This window comes from Pelodiscus sinensis, chromosome 23 (genome assembly GCF_052426305.1).
Source record: "Pelodiscus sinensis isolate ZL-2025 chromosome 23, ASM5242630v1, whole genome shotgun sequence".
NCBI classification, from domain to species: Eukaryota; Metazoa; Chordata; order Testudines; family Trionychidae; genus Pelodiscus; species Pelodiscus sinensis.
In genome coordinates, this window is record NC_143074.1 from 11,026,143 (window position 1) to 11,053,897 (window position 27,755).

The following is a 27,755-nucleotide window of genomic DNA, read 5'->3' on the forward strand; positions in this document are numbered from 1 at the left end:
GTTGCTGTTTCTGGGAATTTGGATCTTTCATCATTCCAAGGCCTTGGAGAAAGGCTGCCCCTGCCTGGTGATGTCTACTGGTAACAAAGGAATGGATTTGGTCCCTTCAAGTGCATTCTGCCCTCGCTGCCAGCACTCTAAACTTGCCCCCAGCAATGCCAGGGGGGGCTAGGGCTCTACAATGCTGTGAGCTTCCTCCCTGGGGGGCCAGCGCTGGCTCTACAATTCCACGAGCTTCTTCCCCAGGCTCTGATGTCTCCAGTGTAAATGCTTCCAAAAGTCCAGTGCCGTGTGCAGTGTACAAGCTTCCCAACAGCAGTGCCCCCTTTGTGCCTCTTAGGCCACTGGGTAGAGTGGAAGGAAGAAAAGTCCTGTGGGGAAAGCCCTTTCCCTGTGAGTTTGCCATGGGATCATGCTCCTTCCCTGTCGTTCGGGTGTGTGGTGAGGCTACACCTATTAATAGCTGGGAGCTCCAATACGCTGAAAGTGGAAGCAGGATAGAGAGAGAAAAAGCCAGGGCCCTGGCAAAATCTGAAGCAAACAAGACACAGCCAAGGACCTGTTTCTGGTGTTGGGTGATGTCAATTACCCATTGCTAGAGAGCCCCTGGAAATAAGCAGTTCCGCTGCAAATAAAGCCCTGGTTGCTTGAGTATATAAACACATTTTCCTAATCTGGCTAGTCCAGCTTCAGGATTTCCAGTCCCCAGGATCCTGCAGCTACAGGTCTCTATGGAGCTGATGGAAGGATAACAATGCTTCTGCTCACTCAAACCATATACTGCCTGGGAAGTGGCTATTTCTTTGTTGTATGGGTGCAGCCTAGGACAGTATGGCCCTGGTCCTGGTCTGAGACCTCTGGATACCTCCTCATCCATAATAAATCCTGCATATTTGTGGCCACTGTGGGGTTTTCAGGCTGGGGTGTAGTGATGCTGGTCCTGGTACTAGGGCAGAACCAGGGGTCCTGCTGCTGCAAAGCTAAACAGAAGTAGACATGACTTGGCTTCCTTAGGGTGCAGGAGAAAGGCTGAAGAGGGATCCCTCCAGTCCAGGGATGGGGCAGTGTCTGCTTGGCTGTGTCTAGACTGCCAACTGTCTACACTGGCCGCTTGAATTTCCGCAAGAACACTGACTTCCTACTGTCTGAAATCAGTGCTTCTTGTGGAAATACTATGCTGCTCCCGTTCGGGCAAAAGTCCCTTTGCACAAAGCTTTTGAGCAAAAGGGCCAGTGTAGACAGCTCAGATTTGTGCAAATGGCAATCGGGGCTTTTTTGTGCAAAAGCGCATCTAGATTGGCACGGACGCTTTTCCGCAAAAAATGCTTTTGCGAAAAAGCATCCGTGCCAATCTAGACGCTCTTTTCCACAAATGCTTTTAACGGAAAACTTTTCCATTAAAAGCATTTGCGGAAAATCATGCCAGTCTAGTCGTAGCCTTTGTGTTTTATACCAGAAATTCAAGGTCTTGTCATTTTCTCCTGAACTCCATGGCCATCTGGAGAGCTGATTGGATGCTGGCAGCCAAAAGACACCTGCAAGTGGAACCTGGTAAATGGAGAGGACAGGTGATTTTTATCCAGCCCTCTGAGGGCAGAGGTAACACCTCCAGGCAAGGGGTACGTTGAAAGCAGCTATTGCCACCTTGCAGCAGTTGGTAGCACTGGTGTATCTGCCAGACCAGCTTTCTCAGGTGCTGAACTGCAGCCTCATTTCTACTGGCTTCATGTCAGGTTCTCCCCACAACACCCCCCCCCCCCCACTGTCTGCCCTAGGCTTGCAATAAAGATATGGCCCTGCTGTGAGCTGGAGGGAGACTGGGTTGGCTCCTCTCCACCAAGCCCATCCCACTCCTACCCCATGAATTCTGCCCTCCCTGGGGAGCAAGCAGATGCTGCCTCCTCTGTGTAAACCCCTCTCCCAAAGCTGCCCCCACGTGCCAGCCTCTGCAGTGGTTCCCCCTGCCCATGTCCCAGATTTGAACTTGGGCTTGGCATAAAAAAGCAACAAACATGGCATGAAAAACACCTGCGGTGACATGTGGCCAACTTTCCATGTGCCCTGCCCACAACCGTCACCTCTCCCTGCTCCCCCCGCCCAACCATCAACCTGGGATCCATCAGCCTGGACCTCCTGCACCCCATCAGATCCTTTAGCCCTGGATCCACAGCCTGAACCTCTCCCCACCCCCACCCCAATCCATCAGCCTGGGACCCATCAGCCTGCACCTCTCCCCACCCTGCCAGATCCTGCAGCCCTGGACCCCACAGCTTGCACCTCACCCCACCCCCACCCCAATCCATCAGCCTGCACCTCACCCCACCCCCACCCCAATCCGTCTGCCTGGGACCCATCAGCCTGCACCTCTCCCCACCCCCACCCCAATCCAGCAGCCCCCAGCCACAGAGCCCCAAGATCCTAGAGCTCCGGACCCGAAGCCTGCAGCCCCCAGCCCCGCTCCTCCGAGAGCCTCCCTGCAGCCCGGACTCCCGACCCTCTCCCCCGGCAGGGCAGGGGGCTGCGCAGCCACAAGCGCCGGAGAGGAGGGAGGACCCGGCTCCTCCTGCCCCAGCCAGCGGGAGGAGCCTGCCCGGCCCGGCCAGCGCTGCGGGCTGCAGCATGAACGCGCAGGAGACGAAGGACTATCTCTCGCAGAGGGAGATCCCGCAGCTCTTCGAGGTGAGGCGCGGGGCCGGGGCGGGGCGGGGCGGGCCGGGGGCCCCGAGTGGGGGACTGCGCCCCGCAGGGAGGACCCAGGAGAGGGGGTTCCCGGTGCATCTCCAGTCCCCTCTGCACAGGGGGCCCCGGGCACCCCAACCCGCTCCCATCTCGGGCATCAACTCTCCAGGCGCTATACCCCGTACGCCTCAACCCCCTCTCCCCGCCAGCCTGCCTCCCCCCACACCCCTCTCCCCGCCAGCCTGCCTCCCCCCACACCCCTCTCCCCGCCAGCCTGCCTCCCCCCACACCCCCTCTCCCCGCCAGCCTGCCTCCCCCCACATCCCTCTCCCCGCCAGCCTGCCTCCCCCCACACCCCCTCTCCCCGCCAGCCTGCCTCCCCCCACACCCCTGTCCCCGCCAGCCTGCCTCCCCTCACACCCCTCTCCCCGCCAGCCTGCCTCCTCCCACACCCCCTCTCCCCGCCAGCCTGCCTCCCCTCACACCCCCTCTCCCCGCCAGCCTGCCTCCCCCCACACCCCTGTCCCCGCCAGCCTGCCTCCCCTCACACCCCTCTCCCCGCCAGCCTGCCTCCTCCCACACCCCCTCTCCCCGCCAGCCTGCCTCCCCTCACACCCCCTCTCCCCACCAGCCTGCCTCCCCTCACACCCCTCTCCCCGCCAGCCTGCCTCCCCCCACACCCCCTCTCCCCACCAGCCTGCCTCCCCCCACACCCCCTCTCCCCGCCAGCCTGCCTCCCCCCACACCCCCTCTCCCCGCCAGCCTGCCTCCCCCCACACCCCCTCTCCCCGCCAGCCTGCCTCCCCCCACACCCCCTCTCCCCGCCAGCCTGCCTCCCCCCACACCCCCTCTCCCCGCCAGCCTGCCTCCCCCCACACCCCTCTCCCCGCCAGCCTGCCTCCCCCCACACCCCTCTCCCCGCCAGCCTGCCTCCCCCCACACCCCTCTCCCCGCCAGCCTGCCTCCCCTCACACCCCTCTCCCCGCCAGCCTGCCTCCCCCCACACCCCCTCTCCCCGCCAGCCTGCCTCCCCCCACACCCCTCTCCCCGCCAGCCTGCCTCCCCCCACACCCCCTCTCCCCGCCAGCCTGCCTCCCCCCACACCCCCTCTCCCCGCCAGCCTGCCTCCCCCCACACCCCTCTCCCCGCCAGCCTGCCTCCCCCCACACCCCCTCTCCCCGCCAGCCTGCCTCCCCCCACACCCCCTCTCCCCGCCAGCCTGCCTCCCCCCACACCCCCTCTCCCCGCCAGCCTGCCTCCCCTCACACCCCTCTCCCCGCCAGCCTGCCTCCCCCCACACCCCTCTCCCCACCAGCCTGCCTCCCCCCACACCCCTCTCCCCGCCAGCCTGCCTCCCCCCACACCCCCTCTCCCCGCCAGCCTGCCTCCCCCCACACCCCCTCTCCCCGCCAGCCTGCCTCCCCTCACACCCCTCTCCCCGCCAGCCTGCCTCCCCCCACACCCCCTCTCCCCGCCAGCCTGCCTCCCCTCACACCCCCTCTCCCCGCCAGCCTGCCTCCCCTCACACCCCTCTCCCCGCCAGCCTGCCTCCCCCCACACCCCCTCTCCCCGCCAGCCTGCCTCCCCCCACACCCCTCTCCCCGCCAGCCTGCCTCCCCCCACACCCCCTCTCCCCGCCAGCCTGCCTCCCCCCACACCCCCTCTCCCCGCCAGCCTGCCTCCCCCCACACCCCCTCTCCCCGCCAGCCTGCCTCCCCTCACACCCCCTCTCCCCGCCAGCCTGCCTCCCCCCACACCCCCTCTCCCCGCCAGCCTGCCTCCCCCCACACCCCTCTCCCCGCCAGCCTGCCTCCCCCCACACCCCCTCTCCCCGCCAGCCTGCCTCCCCTCACACCCCTCTCCCCGCCAGCCTGCCTCCCCCCACACCCCCTCTCCCCGCCAGCCTGCCTCCCCCCACACCCCTCTCCCCGCCAGCCTGCCTCCCCCCACACCCCCTCTCCCCGCCAGCCTGCCTCCCCCCACACCCCCTCTCCCCGCCAGCCTGCCTCCCCCCACACCCCTCTCCCCGCCAGCCTGCCTCCCCTCACACCCCCTCTCCCCGCCAGCCTGCCTCCCCCCACACCCCCTCTCCCCGCCAGCCTGCCTCCCCTCACACCCCCTCTCCCCGCCAGCCTGCCTCCCCCCACACCCCCTCTCCCCGCCAGCCTGCCTCCCCTCACACCCCTCTCCCCGCCATCCTGCCTCCCCTCACACCCCCTCTCCCCGCCAGCCTGCCTCCCCTCACACCCCCTCTCCCCGCCAGCCTGCCTCCCCCCACACCCCTCTCCCCGCCAGCCTGCCTCCCCCCACACCCCTCTCCCCGCCAGCCTGCCTCCCCCCACACCCCTCTCCCCGCCAGCCTGCCTCCCCCCACACCCCCTCTCCCCGCCACCCTGCCTCCCCTCACACCCCCTCTCCCCGCCAGCCTGCCTCCCCCCACACCCCCTCTCCCCGCCAGCCTGCCTCCCCTCACACCCCTCTCCCCGCCAGCCTGCCTCCCCCCACACCCCCTGTCCCCGCCAGCCTGCCTCCCCCCACACCCCTCTCCCCGCCAGCCTGCCTCCCCCCACACCCCCTCTCCCCGCCAGCCTGCCTCCCCCCACACCCCTCTCCCCGCCAGCCTGCCTCCCCCCACACCCCCTCTCCCCGCCAGCCTGCCTCCCCCCACACCCCTCTCCCCGCCAGCCTGCCTCCTCCCACACCCCCTCTCCCCGCCAGCCTGCCTCCCCCCACACCCCTCTCCCCGCCAGCCTGCCTCCCCCCACACCCCCTGTCCCCGCCAGCCTGCCTCCCCTCACACCCCCTGTCCCCGCCAGCCTGCCTCCCCTCACACCCCCTCTCCCCGCCAGCCTGCCTCCCCTCACACCCCCTCTCCCCGCCAGCCTGCCTCCCCCCACACCCCTCTCCCCGCCAGCCTGCCTCCCCTCACACCCCCTCTCCCCGCCAGCCTGCCTCCCCCCACACCCCCTCTCCCCGCCAGCCTGCCTCCCCCCACACCCCCTCTCCCCGCCAGCCTGCCTCCCCCCACACCCCCTCTCCCCGCCAGCCTGCCTCCCCCCACACCCCCTCTCCCCGCCAGCCTGCCTCCCCCCACACCCCCTCTCCCCGCCAGCCTGCCTCCCCTCACACCCCCTCTCCCTGCCAGCCTGCCTCCCCCCACACCCCCTCTCCCCGCCAGCCTGCCTCCCCCCACACCCCCTCTCCCCGCCAGCCTGCCTCCCCTCACACCCCCTCTCCCCGCCAGCCTGCCTCCCCTCACACCCCCTCTCCCCGCCAGCCTGCCTCCCCTCACACCCCCTCTCCCCGCCAGCCTGCCTCCCCTCACACCCCTCTCCCCGCCAGCCTGCCTCCCCCCACACCCCCTCTCCCCGCCAGCCTGCCTCCCCTCACACCCCCTCTCCCCGCCAGCCTGCCTCCCCCCACACCCCCTCTCCCCGCCAGCCTGCCTCCCCCCACACCCCTCTCCCCGCCAGCCTGCCTCCCCTCACACCCCCTGTCCCCGCCAGCCTGCCTCCCCCCACACCCCTCTCCCCGCCAGCCTGCCTCCCCTCACACCCCCTGTCCCCGCCAGCCTGCCTCCCCCCACACCCCTCTCCCCGCCAGCCTGCCTCCCCCCACACCCCCTCTCCCCGCCAGCCTGCCTCCCCTCACACCCCTCTCCCCGCCAGCCTGCCTCCCCTCACACCCCCTGTCCCCGCCAGCCTGCCTCCCCTCACACCCCCGGTCCCCGCCAGCCTGCCTCCCCCCACACCCCTCTCCACGCCAGCCTGCCTCCCCTCACACCCCCTGTCCCCGCCAGCCTGCCTCCCCCCACACCCCTCTCCCCGCCAGCCTGCCTCCCCCCACACCCCCTCTCCCCGCCAGCCTGCCTCCCCTCACACCCCCTGTCCCCGCCAGCCTGCCTCCCCCCACACCCCCTCTCCCCGCCAGCCTGCCTCACCCCAAACCCCTCTCCCCGCCAGCCTGCCTCCCCTCACACCCCTCTCCCCGCCAGCCTGCCTCCCCTCACACCCCCTGTCCCCGCCAGCCTGCCTCCCCTCACACCCCCTGTCCCCGCCAGCCTGCCTCCCCCCACACCCCTCTCCCCGCCAGCCTGCCTCCCCTCACACCCCCTGTCCCCGCCAGCCTGCCTCCCCCCACACCCCTCTCCCCGCCAGCCTGCCTCCCCCCACACCCCCTCTCCCCGCCAGCCTGCCTCCCCTCACACCCCCTGTCCCCGCCAGCCTGCCTCCCCCCACACCCCTCTCCCCGCCAGCCTGCCTCCCCTCACACCCCCTGTCCCCGCCAGCCTGCCTCCCCCCACACCCCTCTCCCCGCCAGCCTGCCTCCCCCCATACCCCCTCTCCCCGCCAGCCTGCCTCCCCTCACACCCCCTGTCCCCGCCAGCCTGCCTCCCCCCACACCCCCTCTCCCCGCCAGCCTGCCTCCCCTCACACCCCCTCTCCTCGCCAGCCTGCCTCCCCTCACACCCCCTCTCCTCGCCAGCCTGCCTCCCCTCACACCCCCTCTCCCCGCCAGCCTGCCTCCCCTCACACCCCCTCTCCTCGCCAGCCTGCCTCCCCTCATACCCCCTGTCCCCGCCAGCCTGCCTCCCCCCACGCCCCCTCTCCCCGCCAGCCTGCCTCCCCTCACACCCCCTCTCCCCGCCAGCCTGCCTCCCCTCACACCCCCTGTCTCCGCCAGCCTGCCTCCCCCCACACCCCCTCTCCCCGCCAGCCTGCCTCCCCCCACACCCCCTCTCCCCGCCAGCCTGCCTCCCCTCACACCCCCTCTCCCCGCCAGCCTGCCTCCCCTCACACCCCCTGTCCCCGCCAGCCTGCCTCCCCCCACACCCCCTCTCCCCGCCAGCCTGCCTCCCCTCACACCCCCTCTCCTCGCCAGCCTGCCTCCCCTCACACCCCCTCTCCTCGCCAGCCTGCCTCCCCTCACACCCCCTCTCCCCGCCAGCCTGCCTCCCCTCACACCCCCTCTCCCCGCCAGCCTGCCTCCCCTCACACCCCCTCTCCTCGCCAGCCTGCCTCCCCTCACACCCCCTCTCCCTGCCAGCCTGCCTCCCCTCACACCCTCTGTCCCCACCGACCTGCCTCCCCTCACACCCCCTCTCCCCGCCAGCCTGCCTCCCCTCACACCCCCTCTCCCCGCCAGCCTGCCTCCCCTCACACCCCCTCTCCTCGCCAGCCTGCCTCCCCTCACACCCCCTCTCCTCGCCAGCCTGCCTCCCCTCACACCCCCTGTCCCCGCCAGCCTGCCTCCCCCCACACCCCCTCTCCCCGCCAGCCTGCCTCCCCCCACACCCCCTCTCCCCGCCAGCCTGCCTCCCCTCACACCCCCTCTCCCCGCCAGCCTGCCTCCCCTCACACCCCCTCTCCCCGCCAGCCTGCCTCCTCCCACACCCCCTCTCCTCGCCAGCCTGCCTCCCCTCACACCCCCTGTCCCCACCGACCTGCCTCCCCTCACACCCCCTCTCCCCGCCAGCCTGCCTCCCCTCACACCCCCTCTCCTCACCAGCCTGCCTCCTCCCACACCCCCTCTCCTCACCAGCCTGCCTCCCCCCACATCCCCTCTCCTCGCCAGCCTGCCTCCCCTCACACCCCCTGTCCCCGCCAGCCTGCCTCCCCTCACACACCCTCTCTCCGCCAGCCTCCCTTCCTCCACACCCCTTGTCCCCGCCAGCCTGCCTCCCCTCACACCCCCTCTCCCCACCAGCCTCCCTCCCTCCACACTCCGGGTATGTCTACACTACAAAGTTAATTCGAACTAATGGACGTTAGTTCGAATTAACTTTGATAGGCGATACACTAGTGCTCCACTAGTTCGAACTTAATTCGAACTAGCGGAGCGCTTAGTTCGAACTAGGTAAACATTGTACGAGGACTAAGCCTAGTTCGAACTTACTAGTTCGAATTAAGGGGTGTGTAGCCCCTTAATTCGAACTAGTGGGAGGCTAGCCCTCCCCAGCTTTCCCTGGTGGCCACTCTGGCCAACACCAGGGAAACTCTATTGCCCCCCTCCCGGCCCCGGACCCCTTAAAGGGGCACGGGTAGGCTACGGTGCCCGTGCCAGGTGCACGCCTGCCAGCACCCAGCTAGCAGACCCTGCACCTGGCATGGCTCGAGCCAGCCACCCGATGGCCCCCAGCCCTCCCCTTCTTCCCGGGACCAGGCTGGCGGCTCCCGGGAGCTTGCCCGGGACCGCAAGAGGCGGGCGCCCGCCTGGTCTAGTGTGGACATCGTGAACCTCATCCACGACCTCCGCACTAGGCACAGGAAAGTGGCCGGCTTGGGCAGGAGAGCTGCCAGCCTGGCCACCCGGGAGCAGGTTTGCATGAAAATCAAGGTGGTCCACTGAGACTCCCGACCCTGAGCCCTGAGCTTACAATGGCCGTACTGGGTCAGACCAAAGGTCCATCTAGCTCAGTAGCCTGTCTGTCAACAGCGGCCAACCCTAGGGACCCTGGAGGGGATGGACCGAAGACAGTGACCAAGCCATTTGTCTCGTGCCATCCCTCTCCAGCCTTCCACAAACTTTGGGCAGGGACACCACTCCTACTCCCTGGCTAATAACACTCCATGGACCCAACCTCCATCACTTGATCTCACTTCCCTTTAAACTCTGTTCTAGTTGTAGCCTTCACAGCCTCCTGCAGCAAGGAGTTCCACAGGTTGACTCTTTGCTTTGTGAAGAACAACTTTCTGTTACTAGTTTGAAGCCTGCTGCCCGTTCCTTTCCTTTGGTGTCCTCTAGTCCTTCTATTATGGGAACTAATGGAGAACTTTTCTTGATGCACCCTCTCCACCCCACTCATGCTTTTATAGACCTCTATCCTATCCCCCCTCAGTCTCCTCTTTTCTAAACTGAAAAGTCCCAGTCTCTTTAGCCTCTCTTCATATGGGACCTGTTCCAAACCTCTGATCATTTTAGTTGCTCTCCCCTCTCCAACCCTCTCTCTTCCCCTCTCCCACCTCCTTTTCTCAGTCTCCCCAAGTTTTGTTCAATAAAGAGAGATTCTATTTTTGACCACACATGTCCTTTATTTTGTACATCAAGAAGAAGGGCTAGGGAAGGGTAAGTGGAAGGAGGTGAGGGAGGAATGGGGTACGAGCCCCCGATGGGGAGGACTGGGCTGGCTCTGTGGGCTTCTGGGGGTGGGAGCTCTTCTGCAGCCCCCCAATTGCCTCCTCTCCCCAGATGGCAGCCTGCGGCAAGTGCAGCCGGTCTGATGGCGGAGTGCTGTGATGTGCCCAGTGTGGGCACTCCGGGCACTCCAAGCCAGGACTGCTTTGCAAGTGGGGCACCCCTGAGAACTGTCTGTCCGAGGTGGGGGTTGGGTCCCTTTAAGCACAGCCCTCGGCTAGCCTGAGGCAGCAGCTCCACGCTCTAAGTCCTTATCTGATGCCCTGCCGGCACTGCGTCCGGCCATCCTTAACACCGGTTCAGGGTCCACTTAATGTGGACATGCTATTTCGAATTAGCAAAACGCTAATTCAAACTAGTTTTTTAGTTTGGATCTGTTAGTTCAAATTTGCCTCCCTGTCCTCACAACCCCTCTCCCTGCCAGCCTCCCTCCCCTCACACGCCTGTCCCCACCAGCCTCCCTCCCTTCACATCCCCTCTCCCTGCATCTTTGAATTAGTGGAACGCGGTGTACCGGTAGTTCGATTTAGAGATCCTAATTCAAACTACCTACTCCGTGCCGCGTGTAGCCATGGGTACGGAGTTCAGACTAAGGGGGATTTAAAAATGGTGGCGCCCGGGAAGGTGCAAATGAAGCCCGGGATATTTAAATCCTGGGCTTCATTTGGAACTCCAGTTGTCCTCATTTGCCTACCTAGCTCGAACTAACGAGCTAGTGTAGACATAGCCTTAGTCTTTGAAGTGCCACAGGGCTCCTCATTATACTAATACTGTGATACGTTTGGGTGTATCTCTCTGTTCTCTGGCAATGTTTTTGGGCAGCGCTGCCTTCTGCTGGATACAGTGTCAGGCCAGCAGAAGTGTGTGTGCATCACAATCTGTGCATGTTCAATGTGCGCTTTTTGCATGAGACTGCTCTTCCTTTCCTGAGGGTATGTCTACACTAGAAAGTTAGTTCGAACTAACGGACGTTAGTTCGAACTAACTTTCCTATGCGCTACACTAGCGCTCCGCTAGTTCGAATTTGAATCGAACTAGCGGAGCGCTTAGTTCGAACTAGGAAAACCTCATTTTACGAGGACTAACGCCTAGTTCGAACTAGCTAGTTCGAACTAAGGGCTGTGTAGCCCTTTAGTTCGAACTAGTGGGAGGCTAGCCCTCCCCAGGTTTCCCTGGTGGCCACTCTGGCCAACACCAGGGAAACTCTATGCCCCCCTCCCGGCCCCGGACCCCTTAAAGGGGCACGGGCTGGCTACGGTGCCCGTGCCAGGTGCAAGCCTGCCAGCACCCAGCTAGCAGACCCTGCACCTGGCACGGCACAGAGCCACCCACCCGATGCCTCCCAGCCCACCCCCTCTTGCCGGGACCAGGCTGGCGGCTCCCGGGAGCTTGCCCTGGACCGCAAGAGGCGGGCACCTTCCTGGGCTAGTGCGGACATCGTGGACCTCGTCCACGATCTCCGCACTAGGCACAGGAAAGTGGCCGTCTAGGGCAGGAGAGCTGCCAGCCTGGCCACCCAGGAGCAGGTGTGCATGAAAATCAAGGGGGTCCACTGAGACCCCCGACCCTGAGCCCTGAGCTTACAATGGCCGTCCTGGGTCAGACCAAAGGTCCATCTAGCCCAGTAGCCTCTCTGCCAACAGCGGCCAACCCTAGGGACCCTGGAGGGGATGGACCGAAGACAATGACCAAGCCATTTGTCTCGTGCCATCCCTCTCCAGCCTTCCACAAACTTTGGGCAGGGACACCACTCCTACCCTCTGGCTAATAGGACTCCATGGACCCAACCTCCATCACTTGATCTCACTTCCCTTTAAACTCTGTTCTAGTTCTAGCCTTCACAGCCTCCTGCAGCAAGGAGTTCCACAGGTTAACTATTTGCTTTGGGAAGAAGAACAACTTTCTCTTACTAGTTTCAAGCCTGCTACCCATTCCTTTCCTTTGGTGTCCTCTAGTCCTTCTTTATGGGAACTCATGAAGAACTTTTCTGAATGCACCCTCTCCACCCAACCCCTGCTTTTAGAGACCTCTATCCTGTCCCCCCTCCGTCTCCTCTTTTCTAAGCTGAACAGTCCCAGTCTCTGTAGCCTCTCTTCATCTGGGACCTGTTCCCAACCCCTGATCATGTTAGTTGCCCTCCCCTCTCCCAGCCTTTCTCTTCCCCTCTCCCACCTCCTTTTCCCAGTCTCCCCCAGTTTTTTTCAATAAAGACAGAGTCAATGTTGGAAGAAACATTAGCTTTATTTTGTACATCAATAAGAAGGGGGGCTAGGGAAGGGCAAGTGGAAGAAGGTGAGGGAGGAATGGGGCACGAGCCCCCGATGGGGAGGACTGGGCTGGCTCTGCGGGCTTCTGGGGGTGGAAGCTCTCCTGCAGCCCCCCAATTACTCCCTCTCCCCAGATGGCAGCCTGCGGCAAGTGCAGCCGGGCTGATGGCCGAGTGGTGTGATGTGCCCAGTGTGGGCACTCAGGGCACTCCAAGCCAGAACTTCTTTGCAAGCGGGGCACCCCTTAGAACTGTGTGTCCGGGGTGGGGGTCGGGACCCTTTAAGCGCAGCCCTCGGCTAGCCTGAGACAGTATCTCCACGCTCTAAGTCCTCCTTTTATGCCCTGCCGGCACTGCTTCCGGCCATCATTAAGCCCTGTTCAGAGTCCACTCAATGTGGACTTACTAGTTCGAACTAGCAAAACGCTAGTTCGAACTAGTTTTTAGTTCTAGATGCGTTAGTTCGAACTAGCTTAGTTCGAATTAACTAATTCGAACTAAGTTAGTTCGAACTAGCGCTGTAGTGTAGACGTACCCTGAGCGCTGAGCGGCCTGGCTGTGTGTGTATGGAAAGTGCTAACACTGTTAGTGGAACAACAGGCTGGAAGAACCCCCCTGCCTCCTATCACCCTCCACTGCAGAAACAAAATACAGGACTATGTCAAATAGTGATAGAAATGTAGCCGTGTTAATCTGGTGTAGCTGAAACAAAATACAGGACTATGTAGCACTTTAAAGACTAACAAGATGGTTTATTAGATGATGAGCTTTCGTGGGCCAGACCCACTTCCTCAGATCAAATAGTGGAAGAAAATAGTCACAACCATATATACCAAAGGGTACAATTAAAAAAAAGTGAACACATATGAAAAGGACAAATCACATTTCAGAACAGAAGGGGGATGAGGGAGGCGGGGGAGGGGAGGAAGCAGAGGAATGTAAATGTCTGTGAGCTAATGGTATTAGAGGTGATAACTGAGGAAGCTATCTTTGTAATGGGTAAGATAGTTAGTGTCTTTGTTGAGACCCAAGCGTAGAGTGTCGAATTTTAGCATGAATGACAGTTCAGAGGATTCCCTTTCAAGTGCAGATTTAAAAGGCTTCTGGAGCAGGATGCAGGTAATTAACCACTGCAGGGCACCCAGGTTCCAAAGCCAGCCCTTGTTCAGTCAAGCAGGTGATGGGCACTTGGGCTTCGGGTGGGTGGCTGGCTGCAGTGTTTCCTGTCAGAGGCCTGCTGCCCCCTCGAGTACGGAGTAAAGAATGTGACCCAGGCCTGTGAGTGGAATGGCCCAGTCTGGTCCCCTCCCTACTGGGAGTGACTTGGTTTTTTGGAGGGGAAGTTGTCGCTGCGCGAGGCCTTTGTTTGATATCCCATTCAATATGGCACCCAGAGCTCAGGAGCTGGGTGGCTGAAGGGTGAATTCTCGTGGCATGGGAAACATGAATTTGGCCTTGCTTAGAGCTGCCTCTACATGCAAAGCCATGAAGCCATGTGAGCTGCTCAGGGACCCCAATCCTGCAGTCACCTGACACATCAGGTGGGAAGAATAGCTGACTCGTTGCTCCCTCAGGGCATGTCTACACTGGGGAGTTATTCCGAAATAACAAGGCGAGCGTCCACACTACCAAGCCTGTTGTTTCGAAATAATGACTCCTTCTTGTGAAGAGGAAGAAGCTTTTTATTTTGAAATCGTTATTTCAGGAGTTATTATTTCAAATGAACTTATTTTGAAATAGCCCGGTAGTGCAGCCATAGCCTCAGAGTTCACACACAACACCTGTGACTGGGGCATCTCACTGCTTCTTCCTACTCCCAGTCCTTGCCCAGTTGGAGAAACTCCTGCTCAAAGACGGTTCTCCCGCCTCGGTGAAGGGGAGGGGAAGAAGTCGGGAGAGGACTTGGGAAGGGCAGGAAAAGGCGGGGACTATTTCAGTCTGACTTGGCAAAGGTGTCAGGGCACCAAGGAGGGGCCTTGTAAAATAAACCCTTCAGTGCAAGCCCAATAGAAGTGCAATGCCCCTCCCCCCACATCAGGGCTCTCTGTGCAGGGGTATAAAGTGATGAAGGGAGGGCAGAGCCCGTGTGCCCTTCCTGGCTCTGTCACTGATGTCCTCTATGGCCTTGGGCATGTTCCTTCCTCTCTCTGAGCCTGGCTCCCTGCATCTAGGGACACCTGTGGGGAGAAAATCTCAGGCATTCATGGGCACTTGAATGCATGGAGAGTGGCAGGGCGAGAACTGGAGGCTGAAGGCCGACACGGCCAGAGTAGAAATAAGGCCTGTTTGGTTTAATAGTGAGGGTGATTAACCACAGGTACAGCCTACCCAGGCCAGTGGTGCGGTTTCCAGGACAAGACTGGAGGCCTTTCCAGAAGATGTTATGGGCATAGCTCAGGGTCACTGGAGGAGATTCTCTGGCCTGTGAGCTACAGGAGGCCAGACAGGGCGATCGAGCCGTCTCCTCTGGGCCTAAAATCTGTACAATCTTTGCAGAGCACTTGGAGGTTGCCCACTTTGTTATTATCCAGTGGGAGAAGGCACTTCCGGATGGGGCCCATGGCAACACGGCTTGGAGCACTTACTGCTCCCAGGCCTATGCTCTCTCATGCAGCATGGCTTAGAAGAAACCGCTTGGAAAGGAGCTGGGGGCAGACGTCCCCTGCGGTTGTTTTTAATCCTGCCAGGTGCAGCCCCTTCTGCATCCCGACACAGACTGTGTGTTTCAGTGGCCTCGCAGGAGCTCTTGTGCCCTCCCCCTCCTATTTTGTTCTAGCTGCTTTGAGTGGTTTGCAGTGTTTGCAGCGTCTCGTCATGGCACTTAGCAAACCCTGCCGGGGAAGTAAGCGAGCTGTCGCTCGTTAATATAACACACGAGCAACATTGCCAGGCCTCGCTCCCTTCTCCTTGCACTGCAAAAGATCCAGGTGTCAGGCAGAATAAAACCGGGCACCCACCAGTGTAATGAGAGCGTGAGTCTCTGCACAGAAACACAGGAAGGATTTGGGCTGTGGTGTCCTGCTGGGCTCCTCAAGGGCCAAGCACCTCCCCTGCCAGTGCAACTGGCTCCCCTCCACGACTCCTCCTAGCGCACGAGTGTCCCGCAGGAACAGCCAGAGGTGATGCCAGCACTTCCCCACTGCTTGGCTGCTCTCCAGCCCCTGCTCTGCAGCCTCTCCCCACCCAAATCTCCCTCTTTTCCCTGCTCCCTCTCACCCCACCTGGCGTGACCCATTCCTGCTTCCTTCCCAGAGCATGCTAACAGGCCTGATGTACTACTGCCCTGAGGACCCCATCGACTACCTGGAGCAGTGCTTGCAGAAGGTCCGGGAGCTGGGTGGTCCTGAGAAGGTGCAATGGGACACTTTCATTGGCCAGGAGCGACGGCTCTTACCCCCCATCGATGGCAGGCAGGGGAAGAAGCCCATTTTCTGGACTGGTGAGCTGCTTCTTGGGCTGGATCTGTTCAGGGTGGGGGGGCCATAGAGTCCTCACCTCAGGGGCAGGACTGCTGGTGGGCTAACGTTCTCGGGTGCCTGAGGTCGTGTGAGCAGCACAAAGACAATGCAGATGCAAATGCCCACAGAGCCAAGTCCACATGTGTGAGCACGTTGCCCACGTGTTGGCACAGACCTGTGTTCCTCTGCACAGGCCCAGACACTGACCAGCTGCCCTCCTGCTTGCACACCTGGCTTAGCTGGCCCATACGCGTTTCACACCTGTATCCCTCTGTGCCAGGTCAGCTCCTCAGTGTCTCGCCAGCCAGGTGAGTATGCCATGTGCAGTCCAATGCAACTCATGCTCGCCCTGGTTTCTCCTGCAGACCCCCTTGCAGGGCCATACGGCCGGTACGGGTGCCTGCCGCCCATCCAGAGCCAGTTCTCCATCGAGAGCGACTCCGACATGACAGAGTCCACTGGCCTGATCCAGGAGTATGATGTGTTCAACCCCAGCAGACCCCGTCCCAAAATCGTCTTTGTGATCGGTGAGAAACGTGCTCTTCCCTGCAGTGGTGGGAGGCGCTGCACTGCTTGGGAACCCCTCTGTGGAGGGAGGAGGAGGGGAGAAGAGAGGCAGAGGAGACAGAGATGGGAGACAAAGGAAGAAAAATCCTGTGATCCCCAGTGGGTTTCCCCAAGGGCAGCTGCCTTCTCCCCCATTTCCCTACCATTCCTGATGAGTGTGGAGGACGTTTTCGGCCGTTGTCTCATTTGCATAGGTTGTAGTTAATGTTTGGGGCAAATGGCCTCCTTCCTATGCCTGAAGCCTGCTTCTCCCTGAACGTGCACCAGTGAAACCCCACTGGCTTCCGCCTGATTCACACCAGCCCTAGTATTCGGTGCCAGGAACTCAGCTGCCTTCAGAGGCTCCTTAAACTCAGTGAAGACACCTGAAGCTGGCTAATCCCATGCAGGGGAATCGACCCTGGCACCTCTGTAGGTGCTGGTTGTTAGCTGCTGAGTGAACCCACGTGCGGCAGACAACAGACACAGGTATGCGATCAATCCCATGAGTTTCCGAGGACCCAGGCGTAGAAGCCATGTTCTCAGGCTCTGAGGACACAGCAATTACCCCTTGAGTGTCTTCCCTGCTGCTACTGCACACACGAGAAAGGAGCAGGGCAAAGCGCGAGCCTTTGGGGGGCTTAGGCATGTCTACAACACCTCTTGGGTCCTCTCTCGCCTGGCAGGAGGCCCTGGCAGTGGGAAGGGCACACAGAGCACCAAGATCGCCTCCCACTTTGGCTTCGTCTGCGTCTCCGTGGGGGAAATCCTGCGCAAGCAGATGATCCATCGTGCCACCAGTGACAGGAAGTGGGAGCTGATCGCCAAGATCATCGCCAATGGGGAGCTGGCCCCGCCGGTGAGTCATGGCCAGAGCTTCCTGTCGCCCCTTCAGTGCAGCCCCACGGGGCAGACATCCAGCCTGAAGGACTCCGTGCCTGCTGCATTCACGGTCCTCTTCCTCCTGCCTCTGCCTGGTCCACAGGGCCCTGCTGGTCTGGGGCAGATGTCTCATGGCCCCACAGTCCGCTTGGGGAGGCACCAGGGAAATATTTTCTCTCTGCTGCCCTCCCACTTGGCTGAGTTCATGTTAGTGGCTGCTCCTGGCGCTGGGACACACCACCTCTGTGGTGGGCCAGTCAGAGCACAGCCGGTGATGTCCACAAGATAGCGGCAATATGGAAGCCTGTTTTGGCCACCCAGTGTTTGGCTGTATCCGGGGGAAAGGCCAGTCGCTGTGGCCCAAGCAGTGGGTGATCCACAGGCCACCAGCTGTGCCAGCTTCCGTGCCACCCAGCCAGTCTTCCTGGGTATGTCTACGCTAGCTCGTTCCACGAGGAGTAACGGTAGTTCGAATTAGAGATCCTAATTCGAACTACCTACTCCGTGCCGCGTGTAGCCGCAGGCATGGAGTTCGGACCGAACGGGATTTAAAAATGGCGGTGCCCGGGAACATGCAAATGAAGCCCGGGATATTTAAATCCCGGACTTCATTTGCAACCCCGGTTGCCCTCATTTGCCTACCTAGCTTGAACTAACGAGCTAGTGTAGACATACCCCCTCTCTCTGAGTCAAGAGGGGAGTTAAGGCACCAAGCCCAGGTGTCTGCCAAGCCTGCTATTAAGGGGACCATCAGGAACAGACTGAGGCGCACCAAACTCACATCCCAGAGGCCACCCAGCAACTACCAGCTGGGAATGACTTTTGGGTCCCTTCCGAGCCAGGCTGGGTTCAGCCAGCGGCCTGTAGGTGAGTGGCTCAGTCTCCATCCCCCATGAGCAGCCCCTTGCGCAGCCTCTTTGCCTTGCAGGAGACCACCATCGAGGAGCTGAAGCAGCAGTTCATTAAGCAGCAGGACGCTGAGGGCTTTGTGGTGGACGGGTTCCCCCGGGAGATTGGCCAGGCCTTCACCTTTGAGGAGCAGGTGGGGTGTGGCTGTGGATAAACAAAGACTTTTCTGTCCGTTCTGGGCTGCGCCTTTCCCACAGCCTGAGCCTTCACCAGGCACGAGCTCCCCAAAGCTCTCTCTGAAGGCGTGAGCCCCTTGCCTGGCTCCCCAGGCCTCCCCAAAGAGGGTCCCGCACCTGACACTCGACTCCTTAGATGTGCTGCTTTGTCCTTTCCCTGCTCTGCTTATTGCATGTTGGCCGAGCCCCTCCATTTCTCCTCCCCCACCTAGATGTTTGTCCTGCTCCAGTCTGTGCGCTCTGAGGACACAGGACGTGGCCTGGCAGTATCCAGTTGCTCTCAGTGGTCCTTTGTTGGCCAAGAGCAGGGGTGCGACTCAGTTTCCCCTCCTCTGCTAAAACACGGCTTTGGTCCCACCCCCTGCACCGGGTGCAGCCTATGCTTTGGAGCTGCCATGGTAGAGCCCTTCCTCTCTGAGGACATGTCAGGCTTGGCAGAGGACAGCAAGAGCCCTGCCAGCAACAGAGGGAGGAATCACGTCTGTGCTCAGGGTCCCAGATATGATCAGGATCGACTCCAGAGCCGTCTCATCCATAGGACGGTTTGGGGCAACCACCCTGGGACCCGAATTTCCACATGCCCCTAAAGTACAGGGCCAAGGCTGGTCCAGGGGATTAGTGTGGGCCTGGCACCAGCAGCAGGGTCAGGCCTGCCCTGCACTCACTGGTGGCAGTGGGAAGGGAAATGACCCAGGAGCGTTGATCAGAGGAAGGGATTTGGGGGAAGGGTGGAGTGGGGCCAGGGTGGGGCAGAGCAGGGGCAGAAAGAAGAGGGGTAGGGGCAGGGGCAGGAGCAGGGCCTGGGGTGGAGCAGGGGGGGTGGTTTTGTCCCAGGCCCTGCACCCTTCTAGAAACAGCCCTGATCTTTAGCCCTGAGGATCCTGGGAATGCCTGGACCCCCCCAGGCCCTGAGAGACAGGCCCACACTGATTTCAGGATGCCCAGGGCTCTTCAGCCCCTTTGTGGAATGGCAGGACTCACTGGAGACCTGCAGCCCCTCTGTGGAACAGGGCAGGTGTTGATGTGGAGGGACTAGTAGCCATTAGAGCCTGTTGCTGAGGGGGTCTCAGCTCCCAAGGAGCCCTGAAATGCTCAGAGCCCCTGTTGGGCCTATCAGCGACTCCCCAGAGCCGCTGCAGGAAAGGGCCTGTCACTGCATTGCTGTCGGGTGCGTGTCTCTCTCACTGGCAGATCGGCCCCCCAGACCTGGTGCTTTTCTTGGCCTGTTCAAACCAACGTCTCCGGCAGCGTCTGGAGAAACGGGCCCTGGAGCAGGGTCGGCTGGATGATAATGCCCACGCCATTGACCGGAGGGTGGAGACCTTCAAGCAAAACATCCTGCTGATTGTGAAGTATTACCAGGAAAAGGGCGTCATCATCCGGGTAAGACTTGGTCGGGGCAGCTGGCGGCTGGCTTGGGACACTGCCTTTCCCACTGGCGCTGCTCTGGTTCGCAAGCCCAGGCAACAGCATTTGCATCTCAACCTGGTTACTGGCTTGATTTAGGGTCCTGGCAAGTCTTGGGTCAGGTCCCTGGTACCGAGCACTGAGCATAAGCGGGGGGCAGGCTCATAGGTGACTCGGACCAGGTCCCCTGGCACTAACCTGCATGTTTTGTGCATGGTGGCCCTGAGGTGGACGTGGGTGGGATTCACTGGGGTGGAGTGCTGACCCCCAGAGTGGAGTGGGGATTTGGGGTCGCTCTTTTCCTGACAAGTGCAGTCCCAGTCTCCCTCTCCCCCATATCCCCTCCCAGCCCCCAGAGCCCGACTGAGGGCTGCCTGTCTTTCCGCTCTCAGTTTGACGCAGACAGAGAGGAGGAGGATGTATTTGTTGACATCAGCTCTATGATTCAGGAGCGGCTCTTCCCACGTGGCATCCCTACAGCAGGTGAGAGTGGAGCCATGACAGACCAAGGGAGCTGTGCTGCCCTGGGAAGACAGACCCCTGGGTACTGTGGCTTCACTTCCAGTTGGGACCCCCGGCTCCCTCTGCACAGGGCTAGCCCCTTAGAGCCGGCATTCAGAGTCCACTTATTCAGGGGGCTCCTGTCCCCTCCTGCCTCTGCTGGAGCCTTGGCACAGCTAGTGCGGTAGGTGATGGACGTGTTCAGGCAGCGACACACCCCGCAGCCTCTGTTCACCTCGCGGGAGTCCCTGCAAATTGGAGACAGCTCCGGCCCTTGAACTGCGGGAGCCTCCCAAAGCCTCGCCCTGGGCCACCTGCCTCCCAGCCTCACCAGTGCTCTGCTGTCCCGCTCACATTGCTGACTTGCTGGTTCACCCCGTGGTACCCTGAGAGAGGTGGGTGGGAGACTTGGCCTCTGACTCCTGCACAGCCCAGGGAGCAGCACTGACTCAGGGCATGCAGGCCACAGGGAATCAGCACTTCCTAATGGTTAGAGCAAGGCCTGACTCTGTTCCGGGCCCTGCCATCGACTTTGCATGACATCAGGCAGTTCTCTTTGCCTCCCAGCAACACAATACGGACCCAGCCCCGCCCAACCCCGAGGCACGGAGAGGAGGATTTAATGATGGGGGGGATTTAAAAGGCATAAAGGGGCCTTGGGCACCCAGTGCCCACTGAAAATCAGTGACACATGGGCCCCTCAGTCGCCCGTCCTTGGCATTTGTCAAGTGCTTTGAGATCCCCAGGGGAGCAGGGTGCAGCAGCTCTTTTGGGCCCCCGTGTGCAGTGCAAGGGAAGAGAAGGGCGTGTCTGCCTGCCTGTGGGAGCAACAGTGGCTGGCAGATACGATCTGCCCTCAGATGCTGCACCGTCCATCGTGACTGGGCGGTACTGGGTCACCATGGCGACACCCCCATCTTCATGCAGGCTTTGTCCTGGGGGGCATGTCCCCACGCAGGCAGTGGCCCTGCTGATTGCCCTTTGCTTTCGGGGCATCTCCACAGGGAGCCGGAAGGGGAGCATGTTTCCAGGGGCAGCTGACTTGCCAATGGGGAAGAATTGCCTAACGCAGCAGATGCTTTTAACCCTTTCCAAGAGGCGCCTCATCCTGTGAGAAACAGGAGCCCGAATACCCCTCCCCCAGGGGCCGGCAGCACGAGACTCATTCAGAGCTCCTGGCTTCCCCTCAGTGACTGGCAGGGACAAACCAACCAGGGTGAGCCCATCTCTGCGTCACAGCTACTGCGCCAGGCCACGCAGAACCCAGAGAGGACTGAGAGGGATTTCTGCATGGGGCTGGCACGCAGGGCACTGCGCCCACACAAGTGCCAGTGCAGGGACGGAGGGAAGCAGCCCAGATTGCTGTGATGTGCAGATTGCTGGGGGCCCTGCACCTCACAGCACAGGCTAGAGCAGCCTCTCCCTTTCTCAGGGACCGACCCAAAGGCCCCACTTCCTATAAGGGAGCCCTGGAGCTACTAGGGCAGCGGTTCCCAGCCTTTTCCAGATGGAGACCCATTTTGACAATTCAGGAAGACTTGGTGACCCAAGGCAAGTCAAAAATGGGGGGAGAGAGAGCAGAGCCACCTGGGGAGACACTTGGCGACCCTTTTGAAATGTAATGACGACCCATATTTGAGTCCCGACCCATAGTTTGGGAAACCCTGTACTAGGGTCCCTGAGAAAGGGAGATCCTACCACCAAGTGCAAAGCACTTTATTACAGGTGAAAGCCGTACTACCTCGCTAGGGAAACTGAGGCACGTAGGCAGCATGCTCACCCAAGGTCACATTGCATGTCAATGGCAGTCAAGAACAGACTTGCAAGCTCTTGACTTCCCAGCTAGTGGCCTGCCCATTGGGCCATGCAGTGTGCAGTACACCGGCTGTGCCTGGAGTTCTTCTCTCCCCTCCTCCCAGTGCATCTCTGCCTCTTCCTGGACCCTTTGGAAAAGATCCGTCAATATGCCCCCTCCCCAGCAGCTCCCTGGCTCCTCACATCTACCCTGCAGGGGCCACCAGCTCCTCTCTGACTTGTCTATCATCCTTCCCACTGCCCTCCACTTGCTGATGCCCCCCACGCCTGCGCACACACTGCTCTGGCGCTGGACTCATCTGGCTGGGACCCTGATCTCCTCACCCACTCCTCTCAGATCTGCTCCAGGCGCCCATTGGAGCTCTGCGGGGCCCTGTGTATCAGGCCTTTCAATCTCCCACTCACTGTGCAGTGTAGCCTATTGTCAACCAACCGGCCAGATCTCAGCGGTACCCAGGCCCTTACAGGCGGCCTGACCCTGTAACCGAGCAGCACAGCTGGCACAGAGGTCCCCGAGGGGAAGAGGGAATGTGTGTGTAGTGGTGGGACGAGGGGGCGTCTCCTAAGGGACAGGGGGTTAGTTATGGCTCAGATAGGCAGCTGCATTTCTGAGAGACTCCCAACCTGTCCCATTGCCAGCACTTCCCAGGTGTCTGAAGGGCAGTTCAGAGCCCTCCGCTCCCCTGCCTCAGAGCCCGCGTGGTGTTTGATGCGTTTCTCTCTCTGGCTTAGGGTCGCTGCAGTTGGCTCTGTTAGACTCGCCTTGTGGAGAATATCCCCAGGAGGAAGATGAGGAGGGGCAGGTAAGGCCGCAGGGATGCCTAAGGGATAATATAATATAATATATAGAGATATACCATCTCATAGAGCTGGTAGGGACCTTGAGAGGTCATTGAGTCCAGTCCCCTGCCCTCACAGCAGGACCAAGTACCATCCCTGACAGATTTGCCTCAGATCCCTAAATGACCCCCTCAAGGAGTGAACTCGCAACCCTGGGTTTAGAAGGTCAATGCTCAAAGCCCTCCCCACAATTCCAAGGGAGATGCCCTTGGAATTTCCAGGACCGGAATTGGAAATTAACCAAACCTCTTCCTGAAGGATCAAAACCAGGAGCTAGGGAGGCTCCCGTGGGCCTGCAGAAACACACAGCAAGTCCACGTTTTGGAGCTGTTGCAGCCAGTGGGCTGAGGTCCAGAACAGCACAGATCAGGGAACAGAGAAGGCAGGGTGGGCAGTGGGGAGCGAGTAGGGCAGGGAGCATAGGGGGGCAGAGAATGGGGCAGGGTGCTGCTGGAGGAGGGGATTCCACAGGAAGAGAAGCAGCACCGCGCGGAGTCGCAGGGGGATGGGCAGAGGACTTGAGTGGGGAGGGGTCTGTGTGCATTAGGGTGTGGGAGCTTTCTGCCAGTGGCTAGCGGATGTGAGATAACACTGGGTGATGGGAAAACTGTGGAGAGAGCAAACAGCTGCAGGCAAGTGGCCAGTGCTCCAAGTGTGTGAGGCCAGGGAGTTCTCTAAGGGGTCATGTTGAGCTGGGTTGCTGAGGGCCACGCTTTAAGCCCTGCAGCTCCCTGCTTGGGAGAGACCCCCACACACTTTTTTCACTGTGCGTGCCCAGGGAGGTTAGCCCAGCCCTTGCACGCTCGCAACTGCTGCTGATGCTGCTCCTACGGCTTCACCCCAGCTGGATCCTGGCTCGCGCACAGGGGAGTGGGCACCCGAGCTGCTTTTTCTCCCCTGCTCATTGCAGCTCCCCTGCGTCACGCTAACCTGGTAGCCCTGGCTGGCTGGCGGGTGGAGTGGTGGAGATGGAGCAATTCTGTGCTGGGTTCTCTCTGCCTTGCAGGGGTAAATGGTAAAGCAGCAGGCAGGTTCCTTTTCCTGCAGGCAGAGGCAGAGCAGGAAGGATGTCCGCAGGCCATGGACAAGCCTCCCCTCATAAAACTGGTTGGTGTGGGGCAGGGAAACCTCCCCAAGACAGCAGAGAGCCCCCACCCATCAGGGCCCTAACAAGGGTGGGGCAAGCGGGGCACACACCCCGGGTGCATCATAATCAGGGACACAAAGTCTAATGGCTAAGTCTAGACTGGCATGATTTTACGGAAATGCTTTTAACGGAAAAGTTTTCCGTTAAAAGCATTTTCGGAAAAGAGCATCTAGATTGGCACGGACGCTTTTCTGCAAAAGCACTTTTTGCGGAAAAGCGTCCGTGCCAATCTAGACGCGCTTTTGCGCAAAAAAGCCCCGATTGCCATTTTCGCGATCGGGGCTTTTTTGCGCAAAACAAATCTGAGCTGTCTACACTGGCCCTTTTGCGCAAAAGGACTTTTGCCTGAATGGGAGCAGCATAGTATTTCCGCAAAAACACTGACAATCTTACATGAGATCGTCAGTGCTTTTGCGGAACTTCAAGTGGCCAGTGTAGACAGCTGGCAAGTTTTTCTGGAAAAGCGGCTGATTTTATGGAAAAACTGGCCAGTCTAGACACAGCCAATAAGTAAAAAGAATAAGCTGCAAGGTGAAAAGCGCGGCGCGGGCTAACCCGAGGAGAGGGGGCGTATCATTGATATTTGCCTCAGGCACAAAAATACCTAGTTACGGTGCTGCCACCGGTGTCCCAGAGAGTGTCAGTAAAGCCTGTCCGTCCCTGGCTCCTCCCCCGGGCTCTGCTCTCTCCTGCTGTGTGCTGACTGCCAGGCCCTGTGAGTGTCAGGGGCCTAGTTCCCAGCTGTGAATTTCATGCTGCCCAAGCAAGGGGAGACATGTAGGTGGGTGTGGTAGGCAGGAAGCAGAGAGTCTGGCCTGAGCCATCAGAGGGTTGTCTGGAGGACAGAGACACAGGAGGTGCAGGGTCATCTGGCTGGTTTGGCTGAGCAGAGGCGGGAACAAATTCCATGCGTCCCTTGTTTTGGGGCCGCAGGGGGATGTGTGAGCCTTCAGTTGCGCAGCATCCTCTGGAGCCTGGTTTCTAATGGCTCAGCATTGTTTGAAAGCTCAAGTTGGGATTATGCACCTGCTCCTCCTTCGTCTTCCCACCCACCAGGACTGTGCCTGCATGGCTGCCTTCAGTAAAACCGTGATCTCCAGAGGTAGGGGCTGTCTCTTGCCATTTGTCTGTACAACTGGGGCCCAGACCTGGCACCCAGTCATTCTGAACCCTCAGAGGCAAGGGACTGGATTAATGTACTGGATTAGTACATAAGAACAGTCATACTGGGTCAGACCAAAGGCTCATTTAGTGTCCTGTTCCTGACAGTGGCTAGGGACACCATTCCTACTCATCCTGACTAATAGCAATTGATGGACCTAACCTCCATGAACTTAACTAGTTCTTTTGTGAACCCTGTTATAGTCTTGGCCTTTATGACATCCCCTGCAAGGAGTTCCATGGGTTAACTGTGTGGTGTGAAAAAATACTTTCTTTTGTTTTAAATCTGCTGCCTATTAATTTCATTTGGTGACCCTTAGTTCGTGTGTTATAAGAAGGCATAAATAGCACTCACTTACTTTCTCCACAAGTCATTATTTTATAGACTTCTATCATATCCCCCCCTTAGATGTCCTTTTTCCAAGCTGAAAAGTCCCAGTCTTATTAATCTTTCCTTATATGGCAGCTGTTCCATACCCCAAACATTTTTTGCCCTTTTCTGAACCTTTGCCAATTCCAATAATCCTTTTTGAGATGGGGAGACCACTTCAGTATACACAGTATTCAAGAGGTGGGCCTACCATGGATTTATATAGAGGCAACAAACGTACGCCAAGGGTCACGTAATCAGTCCTCCTACAACTAGAGAACTCCCTCACAAAACTGCCCTGTTAGCTGCTCCTGTTTACTAGCCCCTTTCCTTGCTTAGGAGTGGGCTTCTGAATAGCCCAACCCACTGGTTAAGGGTTTGCTAACCACAGGTTAAGGAGCTCTCATCCTTGCCTAGCAGTCACTAGGCTCAGCACATGGTCCCCCATACAAACAGCCCACGCGGTACATTTCAGCCAAGCAGCAAGTACACCACAAACACACACAGTGCAGACAACAAATGGGTGTGGGGCAGGGAAGCCTCCTCCATGACAGCCCCAAGGCAGCAGAGAGACACACCCACACTTGGGGTCCCAGATCGCAAGCTCCCTCCTGCCCCCCGCAACTCAGTTGTCTCAGTAACTGTTACTCTGGCATTCCGAGGAAGTGCACACGCACAACAGAATAAACAGTGAATAATCCAGGAGTAAGAACTCGAGCTGCTCAGTGGCCTTGTCATGTGACAGTCACTCTTTCCACCCTGGGCTCTCATAGCACTGTATACACTGGGACTTAAGCTTCACAACTTCCCTAACTACTATCCCTGGAAGGAAACTGATGCACGGGGCAGGGCAGTGACTTGGCCTAGTGAGGCAGCGGTAGAGCTGGGAATGGAAGCCTGTGTTCTGACTTCCACTTCTGTGCTCTCACCATTCACTCATGCTTCCTTCATGCACCTGGACACAAGAGAAAGGGAGTAAGACAAAGATGCTCCTACACAGCATTTTAACAGCTGCGCCATGGGTACACTGGGGGACTCCCCTCCTGGTTCTGCTGCTTCATGCAGCAGCCAAGTCCTTTGGTGGGGTTGCCCACCCTGGTGCTGCAATGGGATGAGCAATGCCAGGCTTAGCTCCCTGAAAGCATTGGGGGAGGAAGGGGACAGGAAGAGTGACGTTCGCCTTCCATCCGAAGGCGAGGGGCAGGGATAGATGAGTCTGATGGGCCAAGCAGGGAGACCCTACGCAGGGCTACTGGCCGAGCAGAAGGGTTATGTGTTGTGCCCTGCAAAAACGCCCCACTTGGTGCTCTAATGAACTCTCCCCCTTAGCATGGAGAGGCGTGGGCTGCCCAGGATGGTCCTTTCCCCGGGCGGGGGAGGGGAGGCGGGATTTCCAGCCAGTTCCCACATCACAAAAGCTGACCTCCCCGAGCAGCAGGTGCTGGCCCGACTCCTGTCTCTGCACAGAGGCTAAGGGTGAATAGTGCCTGGAGACAGCTCCCCTCGGAGCTTGAGGGCTCCTTTGGCGGGCAGCACGTGGGGGAAACTTGCTCTGCCCCTGCTGCAGCTGAGCTGGGCATCGGTGGAGAACCTCGCCCTCCTCAAGAGCGGTCGGGCCGCCCCGTTTCCAGACCGGCTTGGAAAGGGGGCGAGGAACCAGACCCGAACCTCGAGGCAGCACTTCAGCCTCCTTTGTGTTCAGCCCCCTCCTTGGGTGCGCAAACATGCCTCGCTGGGCCAGCCAGCTGCGGTAGCGCTCAGGACTCGGGAGCCGAGCCTGGCCCCATGCTCCCTGCCGTGACATCAGCCCCCCAGCCAGCTCCTCGGCGCTTTCGCGCTCACTGGGCCCTTTGTCCGCGCCGCCCCAGATCATTGCTATGCAGCTCACATCTCCGGCGTCAGGTGGCTCTCTGCTGGCTCAGCTCAGAGGCTGCAAAATCCCCTCCCAGCATGCCGTGCCCATGACAGCGTTATATGTGCGGTAAAAATAGCCAGGGAGGACATGCAGGGCAGCTGGCTGCACAGAACCGGACCCGGCTGCTCGCTGCCTCCTTGCACGTCTGCGCCCCAGCGCTGAGAGGTGAGTGCCCCAAGCCCGCGGCCGGCGCGAGCGGTTGTGCCGGGGCTCGCTGGGGGAGGGTTGTTTGGACCCTCCTGGCTGCTGCTCCGAATCGTGGTTTGTTTCCCATCTGCTCTCTCCCCCCGGGAGCCAGGCGGGAGAGTCTGGGCTGGTCATTTTGCTGCTCAGGCAGTTTCAGGTCTGGAGTGGCTGCTGGCAGGCTCCCTGCGAAGCGCTGGCAGCCCGGCGCGCCCTGGGCCCCTGATGTTTGTCCCTTTCACCGAGCGCTTTCGCTGGCTGCTCTGCACACGTGCTCTGGGGGGTTGTCGGGGTTTGCCTGCAACGGTGGTGAAAGCTCCTGGCCTGTGATCCCAGCTCTGCCACTGCTGCACGATGACCTTGGGC

The 27,755-nt window shown here is 60.2% G+C and overlaps 1 protein-coding gene across 2 annotated transcripts in view; it reads left to right on the forward strand.

Moving 5' to 3' along the window:
- The first annotated feature begins 2,604 nt into the window (after nucleotides 1–2,604).
- The window catches only part of AK1 (adenylate kinase 1), a 45,847-nt gene continuing 20,696 nt past the window's right edge, over nucleotides 2,605–27,755 (forward strand). The window contains exons 1-8 of one of the 2 annotated variants that reach the window (XM_075905170.2): nucleotides 2,605–2,679; nucleotides 15,332–15,518; nucleotides 15,903–16,064; nucleotides 16,770–16,942; nucleotides 17,894–18,007; nucleotides 19,242–19,433; nucleotides 19,850–19,940; nucleotides 22,506–22,576. In XM_075905170.2, coding sequence (XP_075761285.1) covers nucleotides 2,620–2,679; nucleotides 15,332–15,518; nucleotides 15,903–16,064; nucleotides 16,770–16,942; nucleotides 17,894–18,007; nucleotides 19,242–19,433; nucleotides 19,850–19,940; nucleotides 22,506–22,576 — 1,050 coding nt within the window. In that variant the 5' untranslated portion in view covers nucleotides 2,605–2,619. Of the gene's footprint in view, nucleotides 2,680–15,331; nucleotides 15,519–15,902; nucleotides 16,065–16,769; nucleotides 16,943–17,893; nucleotides 18,008–19,241; nucleotides 19,434–19,849; nucleotides 19,941–22,505; nucleotides 22,577–27,255; nucleotides 27,372–27,755 lie in introns of those variants that run through there. The other variant, XM_006118993.5, reaches the window with a different exon arrangement.